The sequence below is a fragment of the Bolinopsis microptera genome, chromosome 9, assembly GCF_026151205.1.
Source record: "Bolinopsis microptera isolate Bmic1 chromosome 9, MBARI_Bmic_1.0, whole genome shotgun sequence".
In the NCBI taxonomy this organism is placed as follows: domain Eukaryota; kingdom Metazoa; phylum Ctenophora; class Tentaculata; order Lobata; family Bolinopsidae; genus Bolinopsis; species Bolinopsis microptera.
In genome coordinates, this window is record NC_087080.1 from 11,668,416 (window position 1) to 11,693,724 (window position 25,309).

General features: G+C 38.0%; 3 protein-coding genes across 3 annotated transcripts in view; all 3 read right to left on the reverse strand.

Annotated features, from left to right (window-relative positions):
- LOC134821297 (palmitoyltransferase ZDHHC12-like) overlaps window positions 1-17,774 on the reverse strand; it is a 35,510-nt gene extending 17,736 nt beyond the window's left edge. Inside the window, exon 1 of the mRNA XM_063832019.1 lies at window positions 17,747-17,774. The gene's annotated coding sequence lies outside the window, so the exon portion shown is untranslated. The remainder of the gene's footprint in view (window positions 1-17,746) is intronic.
- LOC134821294 (SPRY domain-containing protein 3-like) overlaps window positions 1-17,776 on the reverse strand; it is a 77,088-nt gene extending 59,312 nt beyond the window's left edge. The window contains exon 1 of the mRNA XM_063832014.1: window positions 17,748-17,776. The gene's annotated coding sequence lies outside the window, so the exon portion shown is untranslated. The remainder of the gene's footprint in view (window positions 1-17,747) is intronic.
- A 431-nt stretch (window positions 17,777-18,207) lies between these two features.
- Window positions 18,208-23,551, reverse strand: LOC134820905 (uncharacterized). Its single transcript, XM_063831551.1, has 2 exons — window positions 23,512-23,551; window positions 18,208-23,368 (listed from the first exon to the last, which is right to left on the reverse strand). Exon 2 carries the CDS (start codon window positions 23,294-23,296, stop codon window positions 18,761-18,763), a length of 4,536 nt encoding a protein of 1,511 aa, XP_063687621.1. The 5' UTR covers window positions 23,297-23,368; window positions 23,512-23,551; the 3' UTR covers window positions 18,208-18,760.
- Window positions 23,552-25,309: the final 1,758 nt, after the last annotated feature.

Below are 25,309 nucleotides of genomic sequence, written 5' to 3' on the forward strand. Positions count from 1 at the left end.
GATACCGCTACTGCCTGGATAATTAGAAGCGCGACGACAGGACCTACTGGCGATCCACTGCGAAGATCTGCTCCGAACGTCTCAGTCTGATGAACGACACTAGGTACTGTGACCAGTACGAAGACTTATTCCCACCCTCCTACTCCTGCAGCAAACTCTGTCCACACAGCAAAGCAGCATATGAAACGGAAAGCTTCCGATACTGACCTCGAGGTCAGTATCGGAAGCTTTCCGTTTCATCCCTACGAAACACCTACCTAATTGCTGATGCTGTTGGACATTATGAAGCCCTCTTGGATGAGCTCCTTGCTTTTGGAGTCGACCCTCAATCTGTCATGAGTGACTACGAGAGAGCCCTGATCAACGCTGTGGAGACAACCTGTATACTACCAAGAGAGGATGCTTCTTCCACCACAAGCAAGCACTTTGGAGGAAGATGCAGCAACATGACCTAGTCCCGGAATACAACGCAGAGAACTCAGCAGTACGGAAGTACTTTAAGATGATCGGTGCTATTGCCTTCGTGGACCTAATCTTCGTGGACCTAATCTTCGTGGATTGTAATCTTTGATTTTATATTTAACCCCATATTTACTCATACACGACTACACTCTTGTCATTAAAACTTAAAAATGGAAAGTCAAATTTTTATTGCGTAAAGTGTTTTGTCGCACTTTAGTTCGTGTCGCACTACAGTCCAGGTAGCGCACTGTAGTGCGACAGTGTCGGCCTTGAAATTTCTCTGTCGCACTAGGGTACGTGTCGCACTACGATCCAGGTAGCGTACTCTACTGCGACAGTGTCGATCTTGGAGGTTTCGCACTAGGGTACATGTCGCACTAGAGTACGTGTTGCACTACAGTACGTGAACCGAACTGCTGAAGGTAATTCGTTAGAAGGCTTACATCTCGATCCCGGGGTGCGGATAGAAGAAAAACATTATTTATAGTCTTGGACACTTATAACTAGCTGATAGCACAGACTACGTTTTTGTCAGGAAGAATTAGGGTCCGCAAATATGATGTCATTGTCAAAGTATGAGTATTTACTTTGATAGACACCCGGCTTAGTTGTAGTGAACGTACGGAACGTTCACTAAAAATAGTTTGTGAACGCGTTCGCTAAAAGATTTAACGTTCGGAACATAAGGTAAAGGAACGTTAATCAGATTTGAAATATTAACACGTCGACACGCCATCGTTTCCCGCAATTTTACTTGTTCTAGATGAGTTAGAAGAGTTTTAGCGCGCGTGCATGCACGTGTCAGCAGAAAATATTTTAAATGCTAATAATTTAGGTATTTAATGAAAAAATATGTTAGTCTCATTATCGTATAATGGTCAGCATCCGCAATGACTATCAGTACAGCATCTCTACGTAATTGTGTACACTGCATATAGTACACGGAATGAAGTATCGATCATTAACAGATATATGTGTCATCATTAATTATGGATGAAAATACCTTTGAACTATTGAAAGTTGATGATCAATAAACGTCATGCGGTTTGCTACAAGTACAGTCAAGTTAGTATAAGATCTGTCGAAATTCGAGTGAAATTATTTTCATTCCCATACATTCAAAAACTGAGCCAGTAAACCTTATTAATATTTAGACATGATAAGTAAAAGTAACTCCAATCATTCCAATTTTTCGTCTGGTGTATGTGAGATTTTTCCCTCCAAATACTTTACCGGCTGATAAACATTAATATATTTCATGTACACATCTGTTTTCCAAACAGTTTAAGTTAAAGACTAAAGTTACCGGTACGTGACCAGAACTGCATTGAGTGCACACGTGCGAATTTGATTTTACGCACGAATTAGTATTAAATGTTAGACCAAGAAATTGATCTAACACACAACTGTACTTCTCTACACTTCAATGATTGGGCTGATGACTCCAGTGAAAGGGCTGGTGACTCTAGCGAAAGTGCTGGTGACGAGGAGAAAGACCATAAACCAGGGATTCCTTCGGGAGCATGTAAGATTATATCCAAAGTTTGTTCGCCAATGGGGTGTGTCTGGGTGTCAAAGATCTTCAAGGTGGGTGCTACTTATGATGAACTCTAGAAGGATGGGATGGTAATACTCGGTCTGGCCGTCTGGAAGCCCATATAATTCCAGTTCAGAAACCGATTAAGGAGGTGCGGCTACTGATGAGAAGTCTCCTTAAAGTTTATTTGGGTTAGAAACGCCATCTGGGTCCCTACCCTCGCACAAGATTATTTTCAATTTTCTTGTTGTGTTCCACAATTCTACCCATAAGTATACTTACCTTTATGTACATGATATCTTTCTATAGCATATTCTCTATACAATAGTGTTTCTCCTATAATAATATATTGTACATGACAGACATAGAACTTATCCTGACTGTCATCTTTTGCGGACCCTAATTCTTCCTAACAAAAACGTAGTCTGTGCTATCAGCTAGTTATAAGTGTCCAAGACTATAAATAATGTTTTTCTTCTATCCGCACCCCGGGATAGAGATGTAAGCCTTCTAACGAATTACCTTCAGCAGTTCCATAACTTAAGGTAGATACCATACTATACTACTTGTATCACGTCGCGATCCCCACCGACATGTCATTACTTTCTCTAAGTAGATCTTGAAGTGAAAATCGTTTCCGATTTTAGCGTTGATGTCGCTGAAAATTTCCGTGGTTGTTAGATTTGCCAAAAGCAAAATTTCTTACTTCTTTCTGATCAAGGTATTCCATTAGCGTTGCATCACCATTAGCCTTAGGTAAAGGTATAAAATTCGATAACTGTTTTATCGTCTTATCGGTATCCGCATGATTTTCTGATCTAATTCTACCGGCCGAATGGCAAAGCGATAAACATTATTTTTCATAACACATCCGCGTTTTCCAACCAGTTTAAGTTAAACAAGGTTAACGGTGACCAGTCCTGTGGACAATGACATGGAGCCTATAACCTATGACTATAAATTTATAATAATGCAATTCACAGAATTGCATTTTGACGTACTTTTGGGAGTACCAAAAGCGCGCAAACTAAATATATTTGACGCGCGAATCTGTTTTTGAAAGAAACTGATCAAAGTGAAAGAGAATCTAATTTGTAATAACATCGCGCGGGGAATAATATTGGTCACGTACGTGTAATAATAAAACTATACTATAAGTATACGAATACCTAACGATTCCCTTAAAAATAAGGATAATCTATAAATCACTTTGACGTGGGACTGGGAAGCTATTCTCGCACATAACTTACGAATCCAAAATTACTAGGTCTAGAGAAGGTTCCAAAATCAAACCAGCAATGATAAGTTTATCTTATTGAACTTTAATTAACTTTAATTTTGAATCGACACCAATTCAAATTGAACGCTCGAGAGTCTGAGAAGAGGCCCCAGCTAGGGCATAGCGTACATATATTAATATCCGTTTAACCTTAAAGTTAAATAGTCTGCCCATTTACGTTCAAGTCAACGCCCGTACGTAAACGTTTGAATGCCTCCGGGCTCCGAGCGTTCATTTTAATGTCCGTTTTTAACTTTAAATGGATACAATGAGATAAAACTATGTTGTCGGAATTAGACAGTAAATAAACAACAATGAATAAAAATAAGTCACTAGTATTATAGCAATAAGCAAATAATAATAAAATTATTGCTCCTTAATTCGTGAATTTTTCATAAGACGCAAACTTGTGTTAACATAAATATAATAACATAAATACGTATAATAACATAAATAATAATAAGGTCTCGCTGCTTGTTAACTGTGGGGCGGTTTCTTTTTTTGTTTATCACCCAGTCGTACAAGCTCCAATTCGTCTCACAGGGTGAGGCTGATGTCGATTGCGACAGCGCTTTCATTTGAAAACTCTGTAGTTCGGGTACCTCTCAACCGAAGTTGCTCCACCAAGAGACTGGACCGTCAGAATCTTGGCTAAAACTTGAGGCAGCGTCAGTAGAGAATAAGCCTCTTTTCTCTCGGTAGAACGTGTACTGCGAAATTAAAGTATCTTCTTCTTTGTTGCGCCGTCACACCACGTGTCCATGACATCTAGAAACTCCTTCCAAGTAGTAGAATAATATTGATTGCTCAATGAAATAAATGATTACGATTAAAATGTGGTATATAAGTCGTTCGTTTTTGGTGAAGTATTATCAGTTGCCATCATCAACAACAACAACAACAGCTATTCCAATTCCTGACATGGTACTCTTCTGTCTAATGGACGAAATTAATGGACCCACCGCCTCCCGTAAGGTTGCTTAATCGTTTAATAAGCCTTGACACCACCGCTGATTGAAATTCGCGTGCGATGATGTGAACCCTGCTTGATTCAGGGGATGATGTGAACCCTGCTTGATTCAGGGGATGATGTGAACCCTGCTTGATTCAGGGGATGATGTGAACCCTGCTTGATTCAGGGGATACTGTCATTATGCAGTAATGATCTGGTAGACAGGTGTTCGTGGACAGTTGTCCGCGGACAGTGGTCGGGCTATTATCTAGAACATGTAAAATTGCGGGAAACGATGGCGTGTCGACGTGTTGATATTTTAAATCTGATTAACGTTCCTTTACCATTATGTTGCGAACGTTAAAATCTTTTAGCGAACGCGTTCACAAACTATTTTTAGTGGTCTGTACCTAATTAATGACGGCTAAACTAGGTAAATTTGCGCATGAACCTATCAATATAGGGACTGATGAAATCAAGGCAGCTAGTGGCACAGAAATCGAAAGGATTAGTGATTTCATAAATCAGTAGTCAATGACTAGACAGGGTTATTGAAAATTACAAAGAATAAAATGGCGTCTGGACTTGGGACCAGCTCATAGCACAGTTCATTAATGCAATCTGAAAACCATTCTGCTAGCTAAAAGTAAAAAATGATTTTGTTAGGTAAAACGTACTGAAAATTAAAATTAAGATTAAAAATTGAAAACGAACTGAACTAAAAAAAAGAATGACACGTCATGCTAAAATACATATTCCGAAGTAAAATTAATCCCAAATTTTCCCCAAATGTTAAAATACTTGTCGACAAAGATTTCAAATCGTTTGCGCAAGGTGCAGCAATATTAAAACTTTGTCGTGCAAGTTTACGAACTAAATTTTTACAATCCAAAATAAAACTGTTATAAGAACTATTAATACGAGCTAAACGAACTAACTGACTAATAAATTTACCATAATACTGGCCTTTGGGATTATTCCCATCTAATAGGGATAATTAATGACATCAAAATTATAATCGTTCCTCTTGTCGTAAAGTTTTTAAAAAAATTTTCCCTTATAAATATTGATAGTGATAGTAAGACTAATATCTAAAAAGTCAGATTCACGAACTGAAGTATTATTTTTATTCATAATCATCTCTGGAGGATATATTTCACTTAAAACTCGTTCTAATAGACCAAAATCATATATAAGACCATACCATGAAGATTATACTTTTCCGAGCCACCGTTGAGCCTATATTGTTCTAAATCTATGGCTGAGACCCATTGGATATCGGTTAGTAGCTGTCTGATAACTATAAGCGTATCAATGGCTGTTACAGTAAGCCCTCAACAGTTGAATACCATCCCCAAGCCAACAGTGATGATTAGTCGAAGCATAATGAAACTAGCCAAGTATTTAGCGAGACACAATGATGAACTGGCCGATCAAGCACTTTTTGGGATTCCCAGCATAAAATAACAACACCTGTTTCCAAACAGTTAAAGTTAAAGATTATAAACTTACCGTTGCCTAATTCTGAGAACATGGAACGCACACGTGCCAATATGATTTTACGCGCGAATTACCCAGAATTAACTGAAACTGAATGCTGAAAGAGAATCTTATCAGTTATCGGCTATCGCGTCGCGCGGGGAATAATTTTGGTCACGTTCATCATTTTGTGTTCCCTTTTAAATACAATTACCAGTGCAGAGAGTGGTTTCAGAAACGCAAATTCAACTTGCAAAGATCAATTTACCTGGGTACGGTACCTCGCTCAGGCTTTTGCATTTATTAAGTTAAACACATTGATTTAACATTGAACATATTATGGCGATTAAAAATATGTCTATAGCAGATAGGGCGGAATGACAGGTTTAGCAACGCCCAGGAATTATAAGCAGCAAATTCTGCTACTGCTAGTGCTATCAGTATCACGGAGAATCAAATCAAATATTATAGTGGTACCGTGGCATGTCCTGTGTCCATTCTTGGTCAGCGTTGTATAGGTTGCATGGATTAGGATAAGTTCCTGCTTGCTGTTGGCGTTGCTGCGGTGAGGCTGGCTGGAACAATTGTCGGAGAACTCTTTGGCTTCGTTCTCTCTTCACTTCTTTCTCCGCACAAAACTGTTTAATCCGTGGGAGGCCCTGTTTTAACGTTCCTTATGTTCCAAACGTTAAAATCTTTTAGCGAACGCGTTCACAAACTATTTTTAGTGAACGTTCCGTACGAATTCACTACAAGTACAACTAAGCTATAAGGGCAAAATCATCGATTAGAGGCTTTTATCTTAAAGAGTGAACCGGAACGTGAAACAGATCCTATTGCACGGTGGAGAACCAAACTAGCAACTTTTCTATTATGAATACGTTCAGTAGGTGAAATTTATTGTTATTAATTTTTACCTGTCAGAAAAATAACAAAGTAATCTCTCCGTTAGGCGTTCGGGTAGGAGAAATAAGCAAGCTGATAAGAGACAATAAAATTACAAACGTATGCAATTAGTGTGTGGCGTGAGGTATATTTACTTTAATTTTTAGTGCCGACTTTGGCTTCAATGATATCACCGCGCACCGTTAACATACTCATAGTCTGGACAGCACCCTTCTAAATCCGAAAAGTGTCATACTTGTAGTAAATATTTGGTAGAATTCGGTCCAGGACAAGCTATTAAATTTTTTGCTGCGCTCCGGTCTATCACAGCAGTTTTCCTAATACCGTAGAGAAGTTTTTTTTATTAACAAATAAAACTCGATTACTAGACTCCTAGCCTGATACGAACTAAATTAAAAATTGCTCATAATGAACTTATCATCTTATCATAAATAAAAATAAATGCTGTTAGCTGTGAGCTTTTGCTGGTCCCATGAATATAATTCAATGGATATGATATAATATAAATATTCATATACTTGCACATTTACGAGTCTTCTGAATCTATTATATTACATAATACACGACTTCTCATTTCATAATTCATATCAAACATTTATATACTCATGCAGCGAGAACAAAATATTTAGTGTCGAAACTAACACAAACAAGTCATATTGCCGTGTTGTAAAACGGCCGACCGTTTACTACAAGTTAAGTCAAGTCAAATCAAATCAAAACATAGTTTTAAAAAACGTATACGCTATCTGCAACATTTGACATCTAGCACAACGTGCACAGTCTGGTTTAGTCAACAATGTTACCTGGGAACCTCAGGCTATCATGTTCATTAATGAATAGAGATTCGGCGGAATGACAGGCTGAGCGCTGCCCAATAATCAACAATGCAGCTCTAAACGCTGCGGACTTGCTATTATAAAAATTGATGAGCGCTCGATTTGAAATCCCGACGCGCATAAAAACTGCCACTAACTGCTACTAACTGCCACTAACTGCCACTAACTGCCACTAACTGCTACTGTCGCGCGCAAATGCGTGGGCGCGATTGTAGCAGTTAGTGGCAGTTAGTGGCAGTTAGTGGCAGTTTGTAGCAGTTAGTGGCAGTTTGTGGCAGTTAGTGGCAGTTTGTGGCAGTTAGTGGCAGTTTGTGGCAGTTAGTGGCAGTTTGTAGCAGTTAGTGACAGTTTCTTTGCACTTAGCTCCTCCTGTGGATGGTAAGTCGCTATGTTTAATTCGGGACTTTTATAGTCTTGGAGCTCAAAATGTCTCGTGCTGTGGGCCGTATAAGCGGCGCACACCACCGCCCCGCCTTACTGCTTACATTACTTAAGGTTGCAGGGCGGAGCTGGTGCCGTTTGTCTCGGCCTTGAGTGGCGAGTGCTTGCCCATCGAATACACAATTGAAACACTAATTATTTATTCATTATTGGAATTCTACAGTTTCCAAAACGAAGTACGAGGATATATTAACTTTGAGCTTTGTTTTGGCGACTGCTTCAACGATGGGCGAGTAGGTATTTGTTGTTTAGCAGTGTTGAATATTGGAGCAATTATATAATGCAATGTATATCTCCATCATAATATAGGCTAGTGTAAACATATATAATCAATAATACAATCAAATGGTATTAGTAACTCGCTAGATTATAGATGTTATTTAAACACATATGTTTACGTCAATTATTACTAAAATTAATATTCTTTTTGCTAAAATTAATATTCTTTTTGCTAATTTAATATAATTACATGTCACATAATGGATTAGTTGAATGAAACGTGTGCTACAAATGTCTACGCCTCACGCAAAACTGCGTACCGCTTAGTACTTCATGCTTGAGCGGTACTGCGGTTGACAGTGGCGCGCACTCAATTTAATCACAAATAACGAGCGCGCGGTTTTTTGGAATCTCTCCATTATTATATTAATTAGGTCGCAGTGTTCACGGCCTGTACTGCGTGAACGACAGAAATATCTTTTAAATTATTTTGCTTCTGAAATTTTGGCTCTAGAAATTAAGAAATGTGACATGTAATTGTAAGATCAAAGATAACAATTAAATAGATCATGTGCGCGGCGCCTACAGCTGACCTACGAATTTCTGAACAATTTTAAATTGTGGCTGTGTGCGCGGCGTACTGTATATGTGTTTGAAATTGAAATTTGAATTTATTTATGAATATAACATTATGTATTGATTGTTTTGTGGTAAATAAAAATTTTTCTTTCCTAAAAAACCCTTCAAGCTTTTTAGAATATTGCTTGCTCCTCTCACCATTTGTTATATGTTGTATGAACCGCCGCGCACGGGTGCGCGGCTCCCCTGTATCGTACGCGTAGAAACTTTGACATACGTTGCATGCCACTTTTCGCGCGCGAAGCGCGCGCCGCCGAAGGCGGAAAAATCCATAATATCTCTGATATTGACATACGTTGCATGCCACTTTTCGCGCGCGAAGCGCGCGCCGCCGAATCAACTCTGATATTTGGATACGAAACATGTATCAATAGAAACTCCACTATAGTGAAGCGACAGTGTGGGTCACCACGTTACGTGATACAACTCACCGTACCATGATGCGAGAATGGAGAAATTTTTTTAAAATAAAAAAGAGCGCCGCGCATTAGAAGTTGCGTGCCGGATAATGCAGGACCCGACTTAGGTTGGAGGGTTTTATCCGATTTTTATATATTTTTATGGGGTGGTACCATTGTGAAAACTTATATTGTAATAGTCTAGATGGCAGTCGAAAATGGACCTAACACGTCCCCGGTCCCGACTTGCTATAACCAAAGCAGCTTCGACGCGCCGCGCAAACTATCATTTGCATTTTTACTTTGCAGAGCAACGATCTGAAAAGGTTAAAATTGTTAATTAAATTTTACATTAAAAATTTTCGAATGACATAATACTTACCTGTAACCTGCGTACAGGAAAGAAAAATTTAGGGAAGAAAAATTTTTATTTACCACAAAACAATCAATACATAATGTTATATTCATAAATAAATTCAAATTTCAATTTCAAACACATATACAGTACGCCGCGCACACAGCCACAATTTTCAATTGATCAGAAATTCGTAGGTCAGCTGTAGGCGCCGCGCACAGGATCTATTTAATTGTTATCTTACAATTACATGTCGCATTTCTTAATTACTAGAGCCAAAATTTCAGAAGCAAAATAATTTAAAAGATATTTCTGTCGTTCACGCAGTAAAGTAAAGTAAAGTAAAATAAAATTTATGACATCACATCATCACACATGTCTACAAACTATCATCGCACTGTGTGAAAAAATATATAATAAATATTTCCCCACCAACCATATGGTATTAATTCATGTGATCCTTTTGGTATGCCACTTTTATTTGAAAATAAAACTTTTGATAATGGTCCTTAAATTATTTCACCCTTAATGCAGGGACTAGTATATTTTTTCCGACTAGTTGGGGCCTCACAACCCCCCATACCCGAGTGCTTCCCATTCCATTTTTGAGAGTTTGGCTTCTTTTTACAGCTAACATCCTTTAGTTCAAATTTAAATTTTCTGATATAATTGGAGTATTAACCCTTATCTTTATTAGGTACTGAAGATGTCCGAAAATGTTTTACCAATGATGTTATAAAGATTTTGTTGGAATTTTTAAACTCATTCGTTGTCTGACTGTGGGAACTATTGATTCTTGATTTCCCCACCAACATTAATTAATTATCAAATACAATATTTAAAAACAATTTCATCAAAAACATTATCCTATTTTAAAAACTTCCCAGTGGAATAAAAATTTATAAAACGCTTCTTTGCCACATAAGGATGGAACCAAAGATAATTGTTATGTTTCTCTTTATTACTGACATAACTGGCTCCCTCAATTCTTACTAAAACTTCATTAGAAACATTCCAAAAAAAGCAATCATTTGTAATACTTTTAGAAATCATATCTATCTTATATCCTTCTAATTTAATTTTAAAACCTAAAACTGTCACAGAGTTCTTGACGTCCGGAGGGAGTTTGTTCCAATATGGAATAACTCGCTCCGGGAGAAAAGACTTCTGGATATTCTTGACCTTTGTCACACTTTTACTACATCTATTGGATGAAACCAGATTAAGACCTGATCTGCTTGGTCTGAACAAGTCTGAACCATAATCAGTCATACCATTAATAATCTTAAAAGCTTCAATAAGGTCCCCACGTATTCGCCGCTCTGCCAGCGTTGTCAAATTGAGGATTTCCAGTCTACGGCTGTAAGGAAGAGTACCCACCTCATCAATCAGACGGGTAAACCGCCTCTGGACGCTCTCCAGCTCCAAAACAGTCCCCCAACTCCCATGAGCCGCAGGTGGATTCCACAATTGGACACAATACTCAAGATGAGGTCTTATTAAAGCTTTATATATAGCAATCATAACAACCTTTTCTCTAATAACTAGATTCCTTACAATCCAACAAATCATACGATTTGCCTTAGCGATACATGCTTTGATCTGCAACAGCTTCGATGATTCTCCTGTACACCAGCTCCTATTGTGTCTGGAGGTGCAAGACACCAGTTACCTGCAGCTAAAATAAGAGCTGGGTGGGGCTGACTCACATTCCTATCTAGATGAAGTGTTAACAAAAAGCAGCACACAAAAAGCATTCATTAGAAGAGTCGAATTTCTTTGGGGTCAAAATGATGCTCTCCAGGATTTATCCAACTAAACTAGAAAGATCATAAAATAAAGACTCTGCAAACATCTCAGAGAAATAACACCACCGTAAAGATTAAAGAGGGAGGATCCTGGACCCCGAAATCCACCACTTTTCTGTACTTTCAGAGGTACCAATGTGGCAGGAAACCAGGGCTCATGCTGCCGCTGAGCTAAAGCAGTAGAGGGGATGGCGGCTTCTCTAGGATCTAACACGTCCTGAAGCAGACCAACACTATGTCCCAACGCACTGGTGTTGGGATGTCTGCCCCCGGTGCCTGTCCGGGTCAATAAAGCAGTCAAGCATCATGTATGTTATGTTGAGCATTCTCAACCAACAAATGTGGGAACTCCCACAAAACACCAAAACAGATCTAAAGAGACACTTAACAACATTGGAAAAATAGACTGCAATTTGTTTATATAATTTATAAAGCGTATATTATTGCCCACGTTAAGGGGCCTGTTAATAATTTATTAAATTATTAGCTATTTTAGATTTAATAATAATAATAATAATTTGATCTGTTCGTTCCAAAGCAGGGAGCTATGGGTAATAACCCCCAAATCTTTTTCCTGTGCAGATACTTCAAGTTCTATACCATTTACCTTATAATTTAAATTAGGATTGTTGTTAAAATTAATGTGCACTACTTTGCACTTGGCAGGATTAAATTGTAAAAGCCAAATACTTTCCCAAACTTCTAATTCTTCGATATCTTCAGCAACACTACCGTGGTTAGCTGCATTACCAATTAATTTAAGATCATCAGCAAATAACTTTATCTTATTTTTTACAAGGTCAGGCAAATCATTAATATACAGAATGAATAGGAGAGGGCCTAGAACTGACCCCTGAGGAACACCAGATAAAACATTTTTAACCTCGGACCATTGTCCTTCTACAGAAACCCTCATAGTCCTGTCTGTCAGAAAATCTTTAATAACATCTAAAACCTTTCCTTTGACACCAAAGCCTTCCAATTTAGACAGAAGTCTAAAGTGAGGGACTGTGTCGAATGCCTTACTAAAATCAAAGTATAGAAGATCAACCGGGGCACCTTCATCTAAAATGTCAAGAATGTCATCAAATGTCTCTAAAAGATTAGATAAACACGATTTACCCTTAACAAATCCATGCTGATGCTTCGAAATTCGATGTTCTAGAAAATTTAATACATGTGCTCTCACCAACTTTTCATACACTTTGCACAAAATACACGTTAATGAAACTGGTCTATAATTTAAGGGGTCCGATTTAATACCCTTTTTAAACAATGCTACAACAAATGCAGATTTCCACACTGCAGGTAAAGATCCTGTATCTGAACACTTTTGAAATAATTTAGTTAATGCTTCAACAAAATTGTTGTCATAAGCTAGCGATTTCAACAACTTCGGATGAACACCATCCGGACCAGAACTCTTAAAAATGTTAAGCTTTAAAAGTTGCTTTTTTATATCAGAACTGCTGACTTCCATATCATCAATATCATCAATACTCTCATTGTCAGGTCTTAAATTCTCAGTTTTAGGGAGAGGGCCAGGTGGTTCACGCACAAAAACAGAGCTAAAGGCACTTGCGAGTACCTCAGCTGACTCAGTTGAACTATCTGTGCGCGTACCATCTCCTCTATCTAAAGAAACCACACTTGATTTAATTTGACGTTTATTTCGTAAATAAGAGTAAAAAGACTTACAATTCTGCTTTAGATTAGATGTAATTTTCTTTTCATAATTAACTTTAGCTTTAATTTCTGCTACTTCATAAGTATGTTGTTTGCTACTTGCATAACTAAAATTAACATCAGATGGATTAATATCAAACTCAGCCCATGCTTTATCTTTATTCTTTCTCATTCGTTTAAGTGCAGATGTACTCCATGGCAACTTGACAGGTCTGTTGTCAAGATAAACCGAAGCAGTCGGAACAGCTGCAGCAACAGTCTCCAGTTTACCATGTAATTCAGCCCACATATCTTGAACATCATTGGTAGAACTATAATCCCAGTCGATATTTTTCAAACTAAAATTTAGTAACTCTTCAGAGGAAATCTTACCCCATATAGGTTTGATAATCTTCTCTTTTAAACATTTGCTAGTATCCGGCGAAACAACTAGTTCGACAAGTATCCCAACATGATCACTCTTACCAAGCGGAGAAACGATCTTACAACCGTTGACAAGAGCATCATTTGTATATAACAGGACCTGATCAAGAAGACTCTCCTGGAGAGTATCCTTCACAAGCCGTCTTCTAGTTGTCTCGTTGGTGAAATACCAAGTTAAACCACTACCTTACAAGCTCTTCCTCTTTTACACCCTTTTCAATCACTTCATTTCACTCATTCACTTCATATCTTATTACCACAGTATCTGCCAAAACCAACATGGCCCATGTGGAAGGGGGCCTTGACGTTGTTGACCACTTGGCCCTGCATCCCAAGCTGACGGTCGGCCTCCACTCTCTAAAAACATACCTTCAGTGAAGGCAGATTGTCAGCAAATAGCGATGCTAGGGCTTGGTGTGAACAAATCTTGACCTACTTTCACACCTTTGGGACGACTCCCGCAAATGCGAGAGTAATGACCCCGGGGAGGGCCCCATTGGTTTTAGTAGGTCGCATATTTAAAAAAAAAAAGAAAAAAAAAAGAAAGTTAAACCACTGTCATTGAAAACATCCATGAATTTCTGTTGAGTAACTAAAAACTGGTTCTTGCTAAGGACACGTTTTTTTAAGTGTGGTGAAAATGACTTTGAGTGCCATGACACTTTTGACAATGAAAGTAAAATGACTAGTAACTAGAAAGTGTTGCACAGAAATGCCTTCAATCTTAACTGCCCCTGTAAGGAAAATCCATTAGTTAGTTAATATGTCATAATATAGTACCAAGGTAGTGCCAGTTTTCAGCATTTTGGACTATAATGTTTAAAACGCCCGTAAAAAACTGAATTTTGCGACTTTTCTGTTCAAAATTCAGATTATGTCTCAGAATTATTCAAAGAATATTTGGATTGGGGTAGGAATACTTGAACTGTGCTCAAAATAACCAAAAAGTCATTTGTTTGGTAAAATTTCTAGTTTGGTTGAAGGGGTTGTACAAGGCCCATACTTTCGATCAGCTTGTGAATGAACTGTAACAACTTTCAAGAAACGTTGGTCTGTAATAATGTAACCTAGGAAAAACCTATTGTGTGCCTGTATTCAGTAAAAATTTACTCACAAAATTACAATTGAGTTTTTTTACATTGCAGTAGCTAGACAGCAACAAATTAGAACGTTTTTCAATCATACTGTCGAGATTAAGTCTGCTCAACAGCATTCTGTTCGAAAATCAACTTAAGAGTGTGTCAGTTTTCAGTAAAAAGTCATTTTTAGGTCAAATTCATCACGATTAAAAATTCGAAAGAAATGACTCTTTGCTGAATATTGGCACTATACAATTGATGTCTGACAGCATAAGCAGGTTCATCAAGATGATTCTTTACAAAATCTAACGATATTGTGTGTTCTAATTCAGCAAAAAGTCATTTTATAAATAATATTTTTAGCTTAAAATCTTCATAGAAATGACTTTTTGCTGATTATTGGCACGATAAAGTAGATTTCTGACAACAATATCATGTTCATCATGGAAATTTGGGACATACTATTGATGTTTGAAGTTCATTGTGCCAGTTTTAAGTTAGTTATAGCAGGTTATCACAACACTGCTTACAAAGCACAAATTTTATGTGATTTACCATTGGTATATGCCTAGAAAAAGAAGTCATTTTAAGCTGAATAATGGCACACAGTGCAACAAAATTGTGCCACATTAAACAAAAAGGCACACCGCTCCCTCAAACAATATTCTGAACTAAAAGGAGTGCCATTTAGCAGTAAGAATGACTATTTCTGTCAAATAAGTCACTTTTTACTGATTTTCAGGACACATTTGTTGTTTAAATTTTCAGGATATACCTAAACTAAGATTCATATCTGCAACATAAACAATTTGGTGGTTTGAGATGATTAATAATGCTGATATTGACTTACAATAGTTGGTAATTCCCACGCTGGCTGCAGCAGTCACTACAGCTGATTAGTGGCACTCAAATATTATTATCTGTTTTTGACCCCTTTATGAACACATTACTTTTCGAAATAGATGCTTAAACTAACACTTGTACACCCATGGATCAAGAAATAGACAATTTTTGTCTTTTTACATCATTTATCTATATGACTGATATGCTGAATTTGGGCACTCGGGACATAATTGAGTGTAAGCAGTACAGAGTTCAAGCCGTCTTTTAACTGATTAATGGCACCTTCAATCTAAAAGTCAATAAGGTGACTGAAAAAGAGAACTGAAATTTCGATACTTATTTCATCAATTAAAAAAAGATAAATTTCAAGCTGATACATGTGTGACTTTTTGCTGATGGCTAGCACATAGACATGTAAGAATAAGTTTAAAGACACAACCAAACATTATCTTATCCAGAAAATAGCACAGTCACGCCTTGATCTTTTTAATATTTTGACAAAAACCATCAATAGAGCAGTCGTATTCAGATATAAAAATGACTTTTTGCTGGATTCTGTCACTTACTGGAATTGCTAATAATGACTAAAATGCTGAAAACAGTTACTTGCTCCAATCTACTAGTGTTATGTGAACAATATTTGAGCAAAATATGGCGAAATCAATGGAATTAGGTAATTGGAGGTTAAAATGGTTTGCTGATTTTTGGCACTCAGTTTAATTGCTCATAAGTCATATTCTGCTTGAGCGTGGCACTTCGTTTTTTCAAATCACAACTGCTGAATATTTTCACTTCATCCTATGTACAAATGTATGGTTGCACTTTAAAAAGCATTGCGACTTTTTCCTCATTTTGTGCACTCTACTTTGAAAAAGGTGAAATCAGCAACTCACCACACTTAAAAAAAACGTGTCCCTAACAATATTACTATTTATGCTACCAGTTTCCCATAAAACATTTGGTAAATTAAAATCTCCTAAAAGGAGTGTTTCAAAATCATTCCTTTCACTACAGATGCTCTTGATACAAGATATTAACGCATTATTCTGTTCTAAATTCAATGAAGTGGATCTGTAAATACAACAAATACTAATCAGTCCACCTGATGTGTTGATATTAACAGCTAAAGAATCCGGTGCCTTTAAAAAAGAGTTCACTAGTGAAGCATTACAACAGTTTTTAACATAAATTATAGAGCCTCCTCCACCACTTATACTGCCAGTGGAATTGTCAATTCTAAAATCTCTATCTTTTCTAAACATACTAGATCCTTCAATATAAATTTCGGCATCTAATATATCACTACTAAAATGAGTTTCTGTTACACAAATTACCTCAATAGATTTATACATTGATAAAATACATTTTAGTTCATCAATTTTATTAAATAGGCCGTTAGCATTGGTATAAAAAATATTTAACGGCTGGGCACTGCGGCCTCCGCTTTGTCCTCTGTCTTCTCTGGCTCTCTTTTCTTTGCTTCCTCCTTCGTCTTCTCTGTCTCTCTTTTCTTCGCTTCCTCCTGCCTCTTCTTCCTCTCCTTTCTGGCTAAAAAACGAATATGATCTCTGTCTGCCTTGCAGAGGTCCAAGTTGATCCAATAAGTTGACTCTTTCCAGCCCTTACCATGGTCAGCGTAGAAATTTACTGACTCTTCATCTCGTGTCTGGATGATGAGCGGGCGACGGTGATCTGGCTTGTCAGCATCAAGCTTGCCAGAGCGATGGCAACTTATCATGTCGTCCTTCTTAATCTTTAGGGTCTCCCTGCAGAACTTGGAGTCGTCCTCCTGGCGTTGCTTAGAGGTAGTCTTTTTGCTCTCTGGAACCTTGAGCACACACAGATTGAGTTTTCGTTTGTTTCGCTCAAATGTATCAGTGTGCATCTTCATTTGCACTTCCGAAATAACAGTTTCAGAAGCTTGTTCACGACTCATGTCATCGAGAACCTTCTTCTGGGTTTGTGCTGTTACCTCAGAATAGAGACGAACAGCTTTATCAACTGTTTTCTCTGCGCTTCCTTTAATAGCTTCCTTAATCGAGTTAGTCAGGGCTGGGGTCAAATGTTGGAGTTCCTCTTTAATAATAGCCCTGACAGCCCCGTTTTCCTTAGTGTCAGCTGAGGTATGAGGCGCCACAAAACAGTATGGGCACTTCCAGTTTGTTAGATTCAGTAACATCTCGTTTTTAAGGCCAGATAAACCAACACAACTCAGGTGCCAAAATAATTGGCAAGCTTCACATTCAACTGATAGTTCTTCTGACATGTAAACATCACATTGGCAGTATTTTTCCTCTGGCACTGGGACATTATCAGAAGATGAATCCTTAGGGGGACTCGTCTTGACTCCACGTTTTTTTCGTATCGACACCCTCTCGGGTACATTGTTACTTGCCATCCCTGAACTCAAATTATTTGTTATATAGTAGTGTTGAAAGTATTAAGTACAGGCCGTGAGCACTGCGATCTAATTAATATAGTAATGGAGAGATTCCAAAAACCGCGCGCTCGTTATTTGTGATTAAATTGAGTGCGCGCCTCTGTGAACAGCAGTACCGCTTAGAAGTACTAAGCGGTACGCAGTTCTGCGTGAGGCGTAGACATTTGTAGCACACGTTTCATTCAACTAATCCATTGTGTGACATGTAATTATATTAAAGCAAAAAGTGTTTAATGCAATAAAACGACCAAATGACAGTTATAACAGTCTGAAATAGAAAACGTATTAGAAATACATAATCCAATATTCATTGCTCAATAGTCAAGAATACATCATAAAACGGGATTTATAAAACGGCTAATAATAATAATAGTACTCTAAAACATACAAAAAAAAAAACATACAAACTCACCACTAGGTGGAAACGAAACTTGACATCCTGTCCTAAATAAGAGCATTGTTATAAATAATGATATAACAATCTCCCGCCAAACAAACTAATAATTTAAGAAGGATGTAAAAGTTTAACCCAGAGGATTAGTGATTGTTAAAATTAAAAATCTTTAAAAATATATAAAAACCAGCCCATAACATCTGGCAAATATCTTAAGTTATAAGATCAAGTGAAATATAACTGACATGCACACTCAAGTATAAAAGTATAAAATGATAAGGAGAAACGGTAAATTAATATAGCTCACACAGACGTGAAATCGGAAGGGGTTAAAACATATGCCCAAACACCAGAATATTCAGAGCAATAAACAACTATATCTCATAGGAAAACTGATGTCATACCAGGTACACCTCATCCTCAGATAGCCTTAATCACTCTTCCCACCTCAATACAACAAGTCCTCGTGTAATGACACCAATAAGAATTCGAAATAAAGGTATTTCATTGCCCATAACAGTCCAGTCCTTATGGCACAAGAATAAACCCCACCACTTCAGCCGGCTAGACAATAAATGAACACACTATCTGCTTGTGCTTTGACAACCAATGAGGTCTGATGACACAACGCAATTGCTTTCCAGGTCAAAACTGTAAGATCCAGTCCTCAGAACGTGCAGTAAAGTTTCGGGGGAAGCTGTCTTTTTGGTCAAGCAGTCCGCTAGCTGTAGTTCTGTGCGTGTCCAGACAATTCCATAAACTTCTCTAAGGGTCATTTGTTCTTTTATCGATGCTACCTCTCGTCTTAGTTTGAGATCTGCAGCCAAAGACGATGATTGAATATTATCCCAGAGTGATTTGCTATCAGTTACTCCAATGATTGGTAACATATTGTCTTTGTTTTCGTTATTCCTTAGATTTAAGACATCCATCATAGTTTCTCTTAGATTGACAGCTTCATCCAGGCATTTTCCTAAGGCAATACCCTCAGCGTATATGATGGTCTTTGCAACTCTCTCCAGTTTTTTACTACACCATGATAGCGGAGAATATGCATCACCACAGTTGATAAAGATGATATAGCTCCGTGTACTTGAAGTTTTGTCAGGAAGGTTGCTTAATGCAGCATCTGAAAATGCTACTATCCTGAGATCTTCAACGTTACAGGGTGGGATCGAAAAAGATACTCTTAGAGTGTGCTTTTTTAGTCTTTTTACAACATTGTTTAACTGGATAACATCACTGACAACGGGTTTACTTGCCATTAGGCTGCATTCCAATACCAAAAATCGGATATCAGGTCTGGATTGACACGAAATCCATTGCAGTTTCCCTAATAATTGTTGATATTTTTTCTTCTCTGGTTCATTCAATTCATGATCCGACTGGGTTTTTCGGGCAGAGTTTAACTCGATAGGAACAATACCTTCTTGGTATGATATTTGGTCGACTTGTATTTGGTCTTCTTTCTGACTGATATCCCAACCTATATATCTAAACTCTTTGCTCTTCTTTGTACTAAGTTGAAAGTCAGAGCATAGGGCTTTTACCACATTCTGATGAAAATCAGCATTTCCTCCCACTAGGATATCATCGACATGAATCACAAGGAAGCCACTGATTTCTCTATTATGGTGGTAAACATATACAGAAGGATCAAGTTTTAAGGATTTGCAACCATAACTTGCTAGTTTAGTCTTCATTGTGATGAACCACTGTCTAGCTCCATCGTTCAGTCCATAAACAGGCTTTTTGATTTTCCATACTACGTCATCACTCACCCTAAATTCCTTGGGTGGTTTCATTAGCACTGTTCTCTCTAAGTCATTTGACTGAAGAAACGCTGCTCGCACATCAATTGATTGGATGTCCCATTTCTTCCAGTTGCATATAGAAAGACACATCCTGGCTAGACTCTTTTGAGCTGTTGGTGAGTCTGATGGGGGTGCATTGTGTTCTTCAAAGCCGCGGATAACAAGCCGTGCTTTATAGATCTGATTGCCATTTTTGTTTTTTGTTTCCGTGACCCAACGACTGGACAATACATCTTCCTCAGGAAAGTCCATTCTTCTTACTTCATCAAAGACTTTGAATTCCTTCCATTTCTCTAGTTCTTCACTTTTTGCATCTAAATAAAGATCTGAGTTGGTTTCATTGTGCTGCACATACACTTCATAATATATCTGCTCAGAAAAACACCGTGATTCAGCTCCTGCTTTGTCTTCTTTAATCCAATTCATCATATCGAGATCAACACCTTTTGTTTCCCCAGTACTCACATCTACCATGTTCCAGTAATTAGAGAACTTTCCGGTTGATTTTCCTCCTCTTCTAACAACAGTCATGGCATTCCACTTGTTTTGGTCGACATTTGATCCTTGGCAGACATAGATCCTATCACCAGGTCGAACAACTTGTGGTTTTTGTTGGGGAATATGCTCTACTCTGTCGTTTTCTTCTACTGTTAGAAGTTCTGAGCCTACAGTAGAATTGTCTGCTGCTTCATTGTTGTATTGTGTGGTAGCAACAGGGTCATTGCTTTCCTCCTCTGAATCGTCATCATCACTCTCTGATTCTGATAAATTACTTCTTTTACTAACATGACTTTCTGGTTTCGTTTGAGTCATTGGTTTAGAGTTAATTTGGGTTTCCCCGTCTTCTTTAAGGATAACCTTACATGGGTGTACTTTGATGAGTGTTCCTGAGCCAGTTTTAATCAAAACCTGAGTTCCATCTTGGGTGATCACTTTACCTGGACCATGCCATGATTTTTGGTCAAGGCGTTTGTAGTAAACTGTGTCCCCAACACAAAACCTTTGGTGGGTTCCGGTAAAAACTTTGCCTCTCAGGGCTCTTGCAACCCGATTAGAATACTCTGCTTCAATATATGCCTGTCTTGAAATTCGAAGGCTGTTAAGATGATCAGCTACAAGTTGAGATGCTGATTGGTCTGATAAAGCTGGAAGTTTGTTGGCAGAGTTCCCTGGTATATTAGGATTTCGACCTAATACGAGTTGGTATGGTGAGAATCCGAAAATGTTGATCAAAGAGTTTTTTGCATGAACTGCCCACATCAAGGCAATATGAATCGAGCATTTAACATCATCAATGATCTTTTCAGTCATTTCTCCTACTAGTGCGTTGTGACGCTCACAAATACCATTTGAGAATGGAGCTTCAGCAGCTGTAGTTTTGTGTAACACATTGAATGCCTCACAGAAAGCATCCCAGCTATGGCTGTTAAACTCACCTCCGTTGTCGCTCAGTATCTTTTTTGGTGGTCCAAAAAAGGAGATCCAAATCAACATGAACTTTTCCATAACTTCTTTTGCAGTTTTTGATTTGAGTGGGTGTACTGCTGAAAATCTAGTAAGGTAATCAACACAGTGTAAAACCCAAACACCTCGAATCAGCTTAAGATCCATTGAGACAAGTTCATTGAATTCAGTTGCAAGGGGTAAAGAAACCACTGGTTTTGGGGCAGCGCGCCTATGTTTTAAGCAAAATTCACACGATTTATCAAGAAGCCTTAGTTCAGTTTCCAAAGCTGTATCTCTTTTACCAGCATGATCCAACAAGTTTATGATTCTCTCACTTCTAGCATGGGCAAATCTCCTGTGTAGTTTAAGGGCCTTCTTCTTAGTATCTTCTGGTGGGGACATGTTACATGAATCAACAGTATTGATAACGCATGCTTCAGAGCAGAATGTGAAACTCTTAATCAGTGGGAGTGTATAGTGTCCTGTAGAAGTCATTTCAAGTTCAAATAATTTACCATTGATTTCTACTTGATCTTTTTCAAAGTTGATCCTTAGTCCTAGGTTTTTCATAGTCTTCAATGAAAGAAGCAGTGGAATATCGGTGTCAACAACATGAACTTCAAGGATTATCTTTTCTCCACACATTTCTACTGGCAGATGAACCATTTTCATTGCCTTGAGTTTTCCAACTCCGAATTTGAATATAGTCTGTGAATGGAATTCTTTCATTTCATCACGAACTTTCTGATTTAGACTATCAACATAACATGTGAACCATTCTTTTCCGCATACAGTTTTGCAAGCACCTGAGTCTAGGACGGCCTTGTTGACCGTTTCTCCAACTAGCCATATTTCTTCTAGCTCATTGCCAACATTAGATTGGAAAAATATGGGTTTCTCGGGGAGGTCATGATTTTGCTTGTCTGAATCGTTAAAATGCGATCCTTGTTCATCATTTTCTTCTGAAAAGTATGTCTGTCTACCCTGCTGATTGGGGATCGTGTTGCGGTTTCTGATAAGACTTTGGATATCACGGATAAATGGACAATCTTTTATCCAGTGTGTTCTGTCTCCACACCCGTAACACTGTCTGTTAACATCATTTCTGTTGGAGTTCTGATACCTTTGTTTGTTCTTTGGGCAGTCTCTTAGCCAATGGGATGTATCACCGCAGCCATAACACTGAGGTCTTTTATTTCCCTGGTTTTTGTTATTATAAGGATTGCGCCTAAAGCGGTTCCCACTTTGAAAATAAATCTCATCTTCTTCATAACTACTATTCTCTCCATTATAGAAAATTGCATCATCACTTTCCAGAACTTCTTGCTTTACCTTGATGAGGTTATTGGTTGCTTGAGCTTGGCTTGGCCCGTTATCAGATACTCTTAATAAGGCAGCTTTTGCTTCTGCAAGGGACATAGTCTGACATGTCGATTTAGCCAGAAGGTACCGATTAGGGGATAGGTTAGCTGCTGTTAAAAGCTTATTCGCCACAACGAGATCAGGGAGTACAAGTTTCTCGGCCTTCAGCTCATTGAGCTTTTGCTCATACACATGGATGAATTCCTTTATATTCTTGTCTTTTTCCCTCTTCATCTGATCAAATTCATCGAATTTCAACGATAGATTGTTCTCTTCAACATACACTCCGTCAAGAATGGCGATCAGGTCGCTAACCTTTGTTTTGGTGCTATCAATTGCCAATGCAATGTCTAAGGCACTTCCGGACATGTTAAGAACAAGGGCGGCTCCTCTATCATCTTCTGAGATGTCGGTGACTTTCTCCCACAGTTGGACGAGTTTCTTGTATTGCTTATAGTTCTCACCACAGAACTTAGGTGTGTTGGCTTTCCTCGTCATCGTCGTTTCGTATATTGCACACTGCTACCAATGTTTAATGCAATAAAACGACCAAATGACAGTTATAACAATCTGAAATAGAAAACGTATTAGAAATACATAATCCAATATTCATTGCTCAATAGTCAAGAATGCATCATAAAACGGGATTTATAAAACGGCTAATAATAATAATAGTACTCTAAAACATAGTACTCGAAAACATACAAACTCACCACTAGGTGGAAACGAAACTTGACATCCTGTCCTAAATAAGAGCATTGTTATAAATAATGATATAACAAAAAGAATATTAATTTTAGTAATAATTGACGTAAACATATGTGTTTAAATAACATCTATAATCTAGCGAGTTACTAATACCATTTGTTTGCATTATTGATTATATATGTTTACACTAGCCTATATTATGATGGAGATATACATTATATAATTGCTCCAATATTCAACACTGCTAAACAACAAATACCTACTCGCCCATCGATGAAGCAGTCCCCAAAACAAAGCTCAAAGTTAATATATCTTCGTACTTCGTTTTGGAAACTGTAGAATGCCAATAAATAATTAGTGTTTCAATCGTGTATTCGATGGGCAAGCACTCGCCACTCGAGGCCAAGACAAACGGCACCGGCTCCGCCCCGCAACCATGAAGTAATGTAAGCAGTAAGGCGGGGCGGTGGTGTGCGCCGTTTATACGGCCCACAGTACGAGACATTTTGAGCTCCAAGACTTAAGACTATAAAAGTCCCAAATTAAACGTAGCGACTTACCATCGTCAGCCGTAAAAAATTTAGAATTAGTATGTTATAAACTCTACATCTGATATCAGTATAACATGTAATTTAGTTTGTTATTGGCTAAATTTTTAACTCAATTAAGCGATGCAGACGGATGAACTAGGCTCCTCCTCCGTCAAAAACACAATGAGAGGAGATTGTGGAAGGACACGAACACTATTCGTTAACTCGTACCCCGGGTACCCCCTAGAACTATGTCCCATCAGAGAGAGCCCATCACCCGTCAGATCGAAAACAGTGTTTTAGTTTTGATATATGCCATGCTGTACCAATTACAATAAATGGTAAGTCAAGGCTGACGTTGGTAGCAAAATATAAAGTGACACGTTACAACAAAATAACCACTACACACTACACACTATACGCTATAACTATTGTACACAGTACACAGTATAACTAAAATATAAAATATAAACAAGTTACAAGAGACAAAAGAGTTTACAGAAGAGTTTTACATCGGCTCAGCACCGCCAGGACATTGGCTATACACGTGGGTCAATTAGTTTGATTTGGTATGGTTCGACCGGGAAAGTGGTCGAAATTAGTGCTCTTAATGAGTCATCACTGTCGTCTGAATATTAGAGCGGGAACTTCCCAAGTTTCGGCCGACAACGCGCACAGCATCGGCGCGCAATGCTATGCGCGTTCCCATATTGCTGTGTCATTCGGCGGTTGCGCTCAGCGTAACTGGGAAATGAGTTGTATGTTGTTTACCTAAATTCAAGCATGGTACTCATAGATAAGCTTGTCAGTCAGTAAGTGCTTAGGTGGGAATAACAGGCAAATGAATATCACTTCTTAATCAGAATTCAGTGAAATTTCTGTCACACCACTCAGTTCCATACCGGTTTTGAGCTCTTAGAAGTGACTGTTTAAGTAAATTCTTGACAGATCTGCATGTGGAGGTGAAATTTAACGGGCCAACTTTACGAAATTTGTTCCACAGCCACGCAGATTTATAAATAAATTGATTAGTTGGAGAGGGTGTAATGAACAGATTATCTTTCCTATTTGATATGTTGAATAAGTAGTATAACGAAATTGGTACTCGTGACTTAATGATCTTAAACAATTCCATTAAACAACGGTATCTGTACAGGTTCTCTGTAACAAGTAATTCATGTTTTGTGAATAGAGGCTTAGTGGACTCTTTAACATAGAATTCAGATCCTAGACGTTGAGAATTAATTTAAATTAAATTAACATTTGATTACAA

Bases quoted from the DNA above. Each gene is read 5' to 3' on its own strand.
- LOC134820905 (XM_063831551.1), bottom strand. From the start codon at position 23,296: ATGACGAGGAAAGCCAACACACCTAAGTTCTGTGGTGAGAACTATAAG.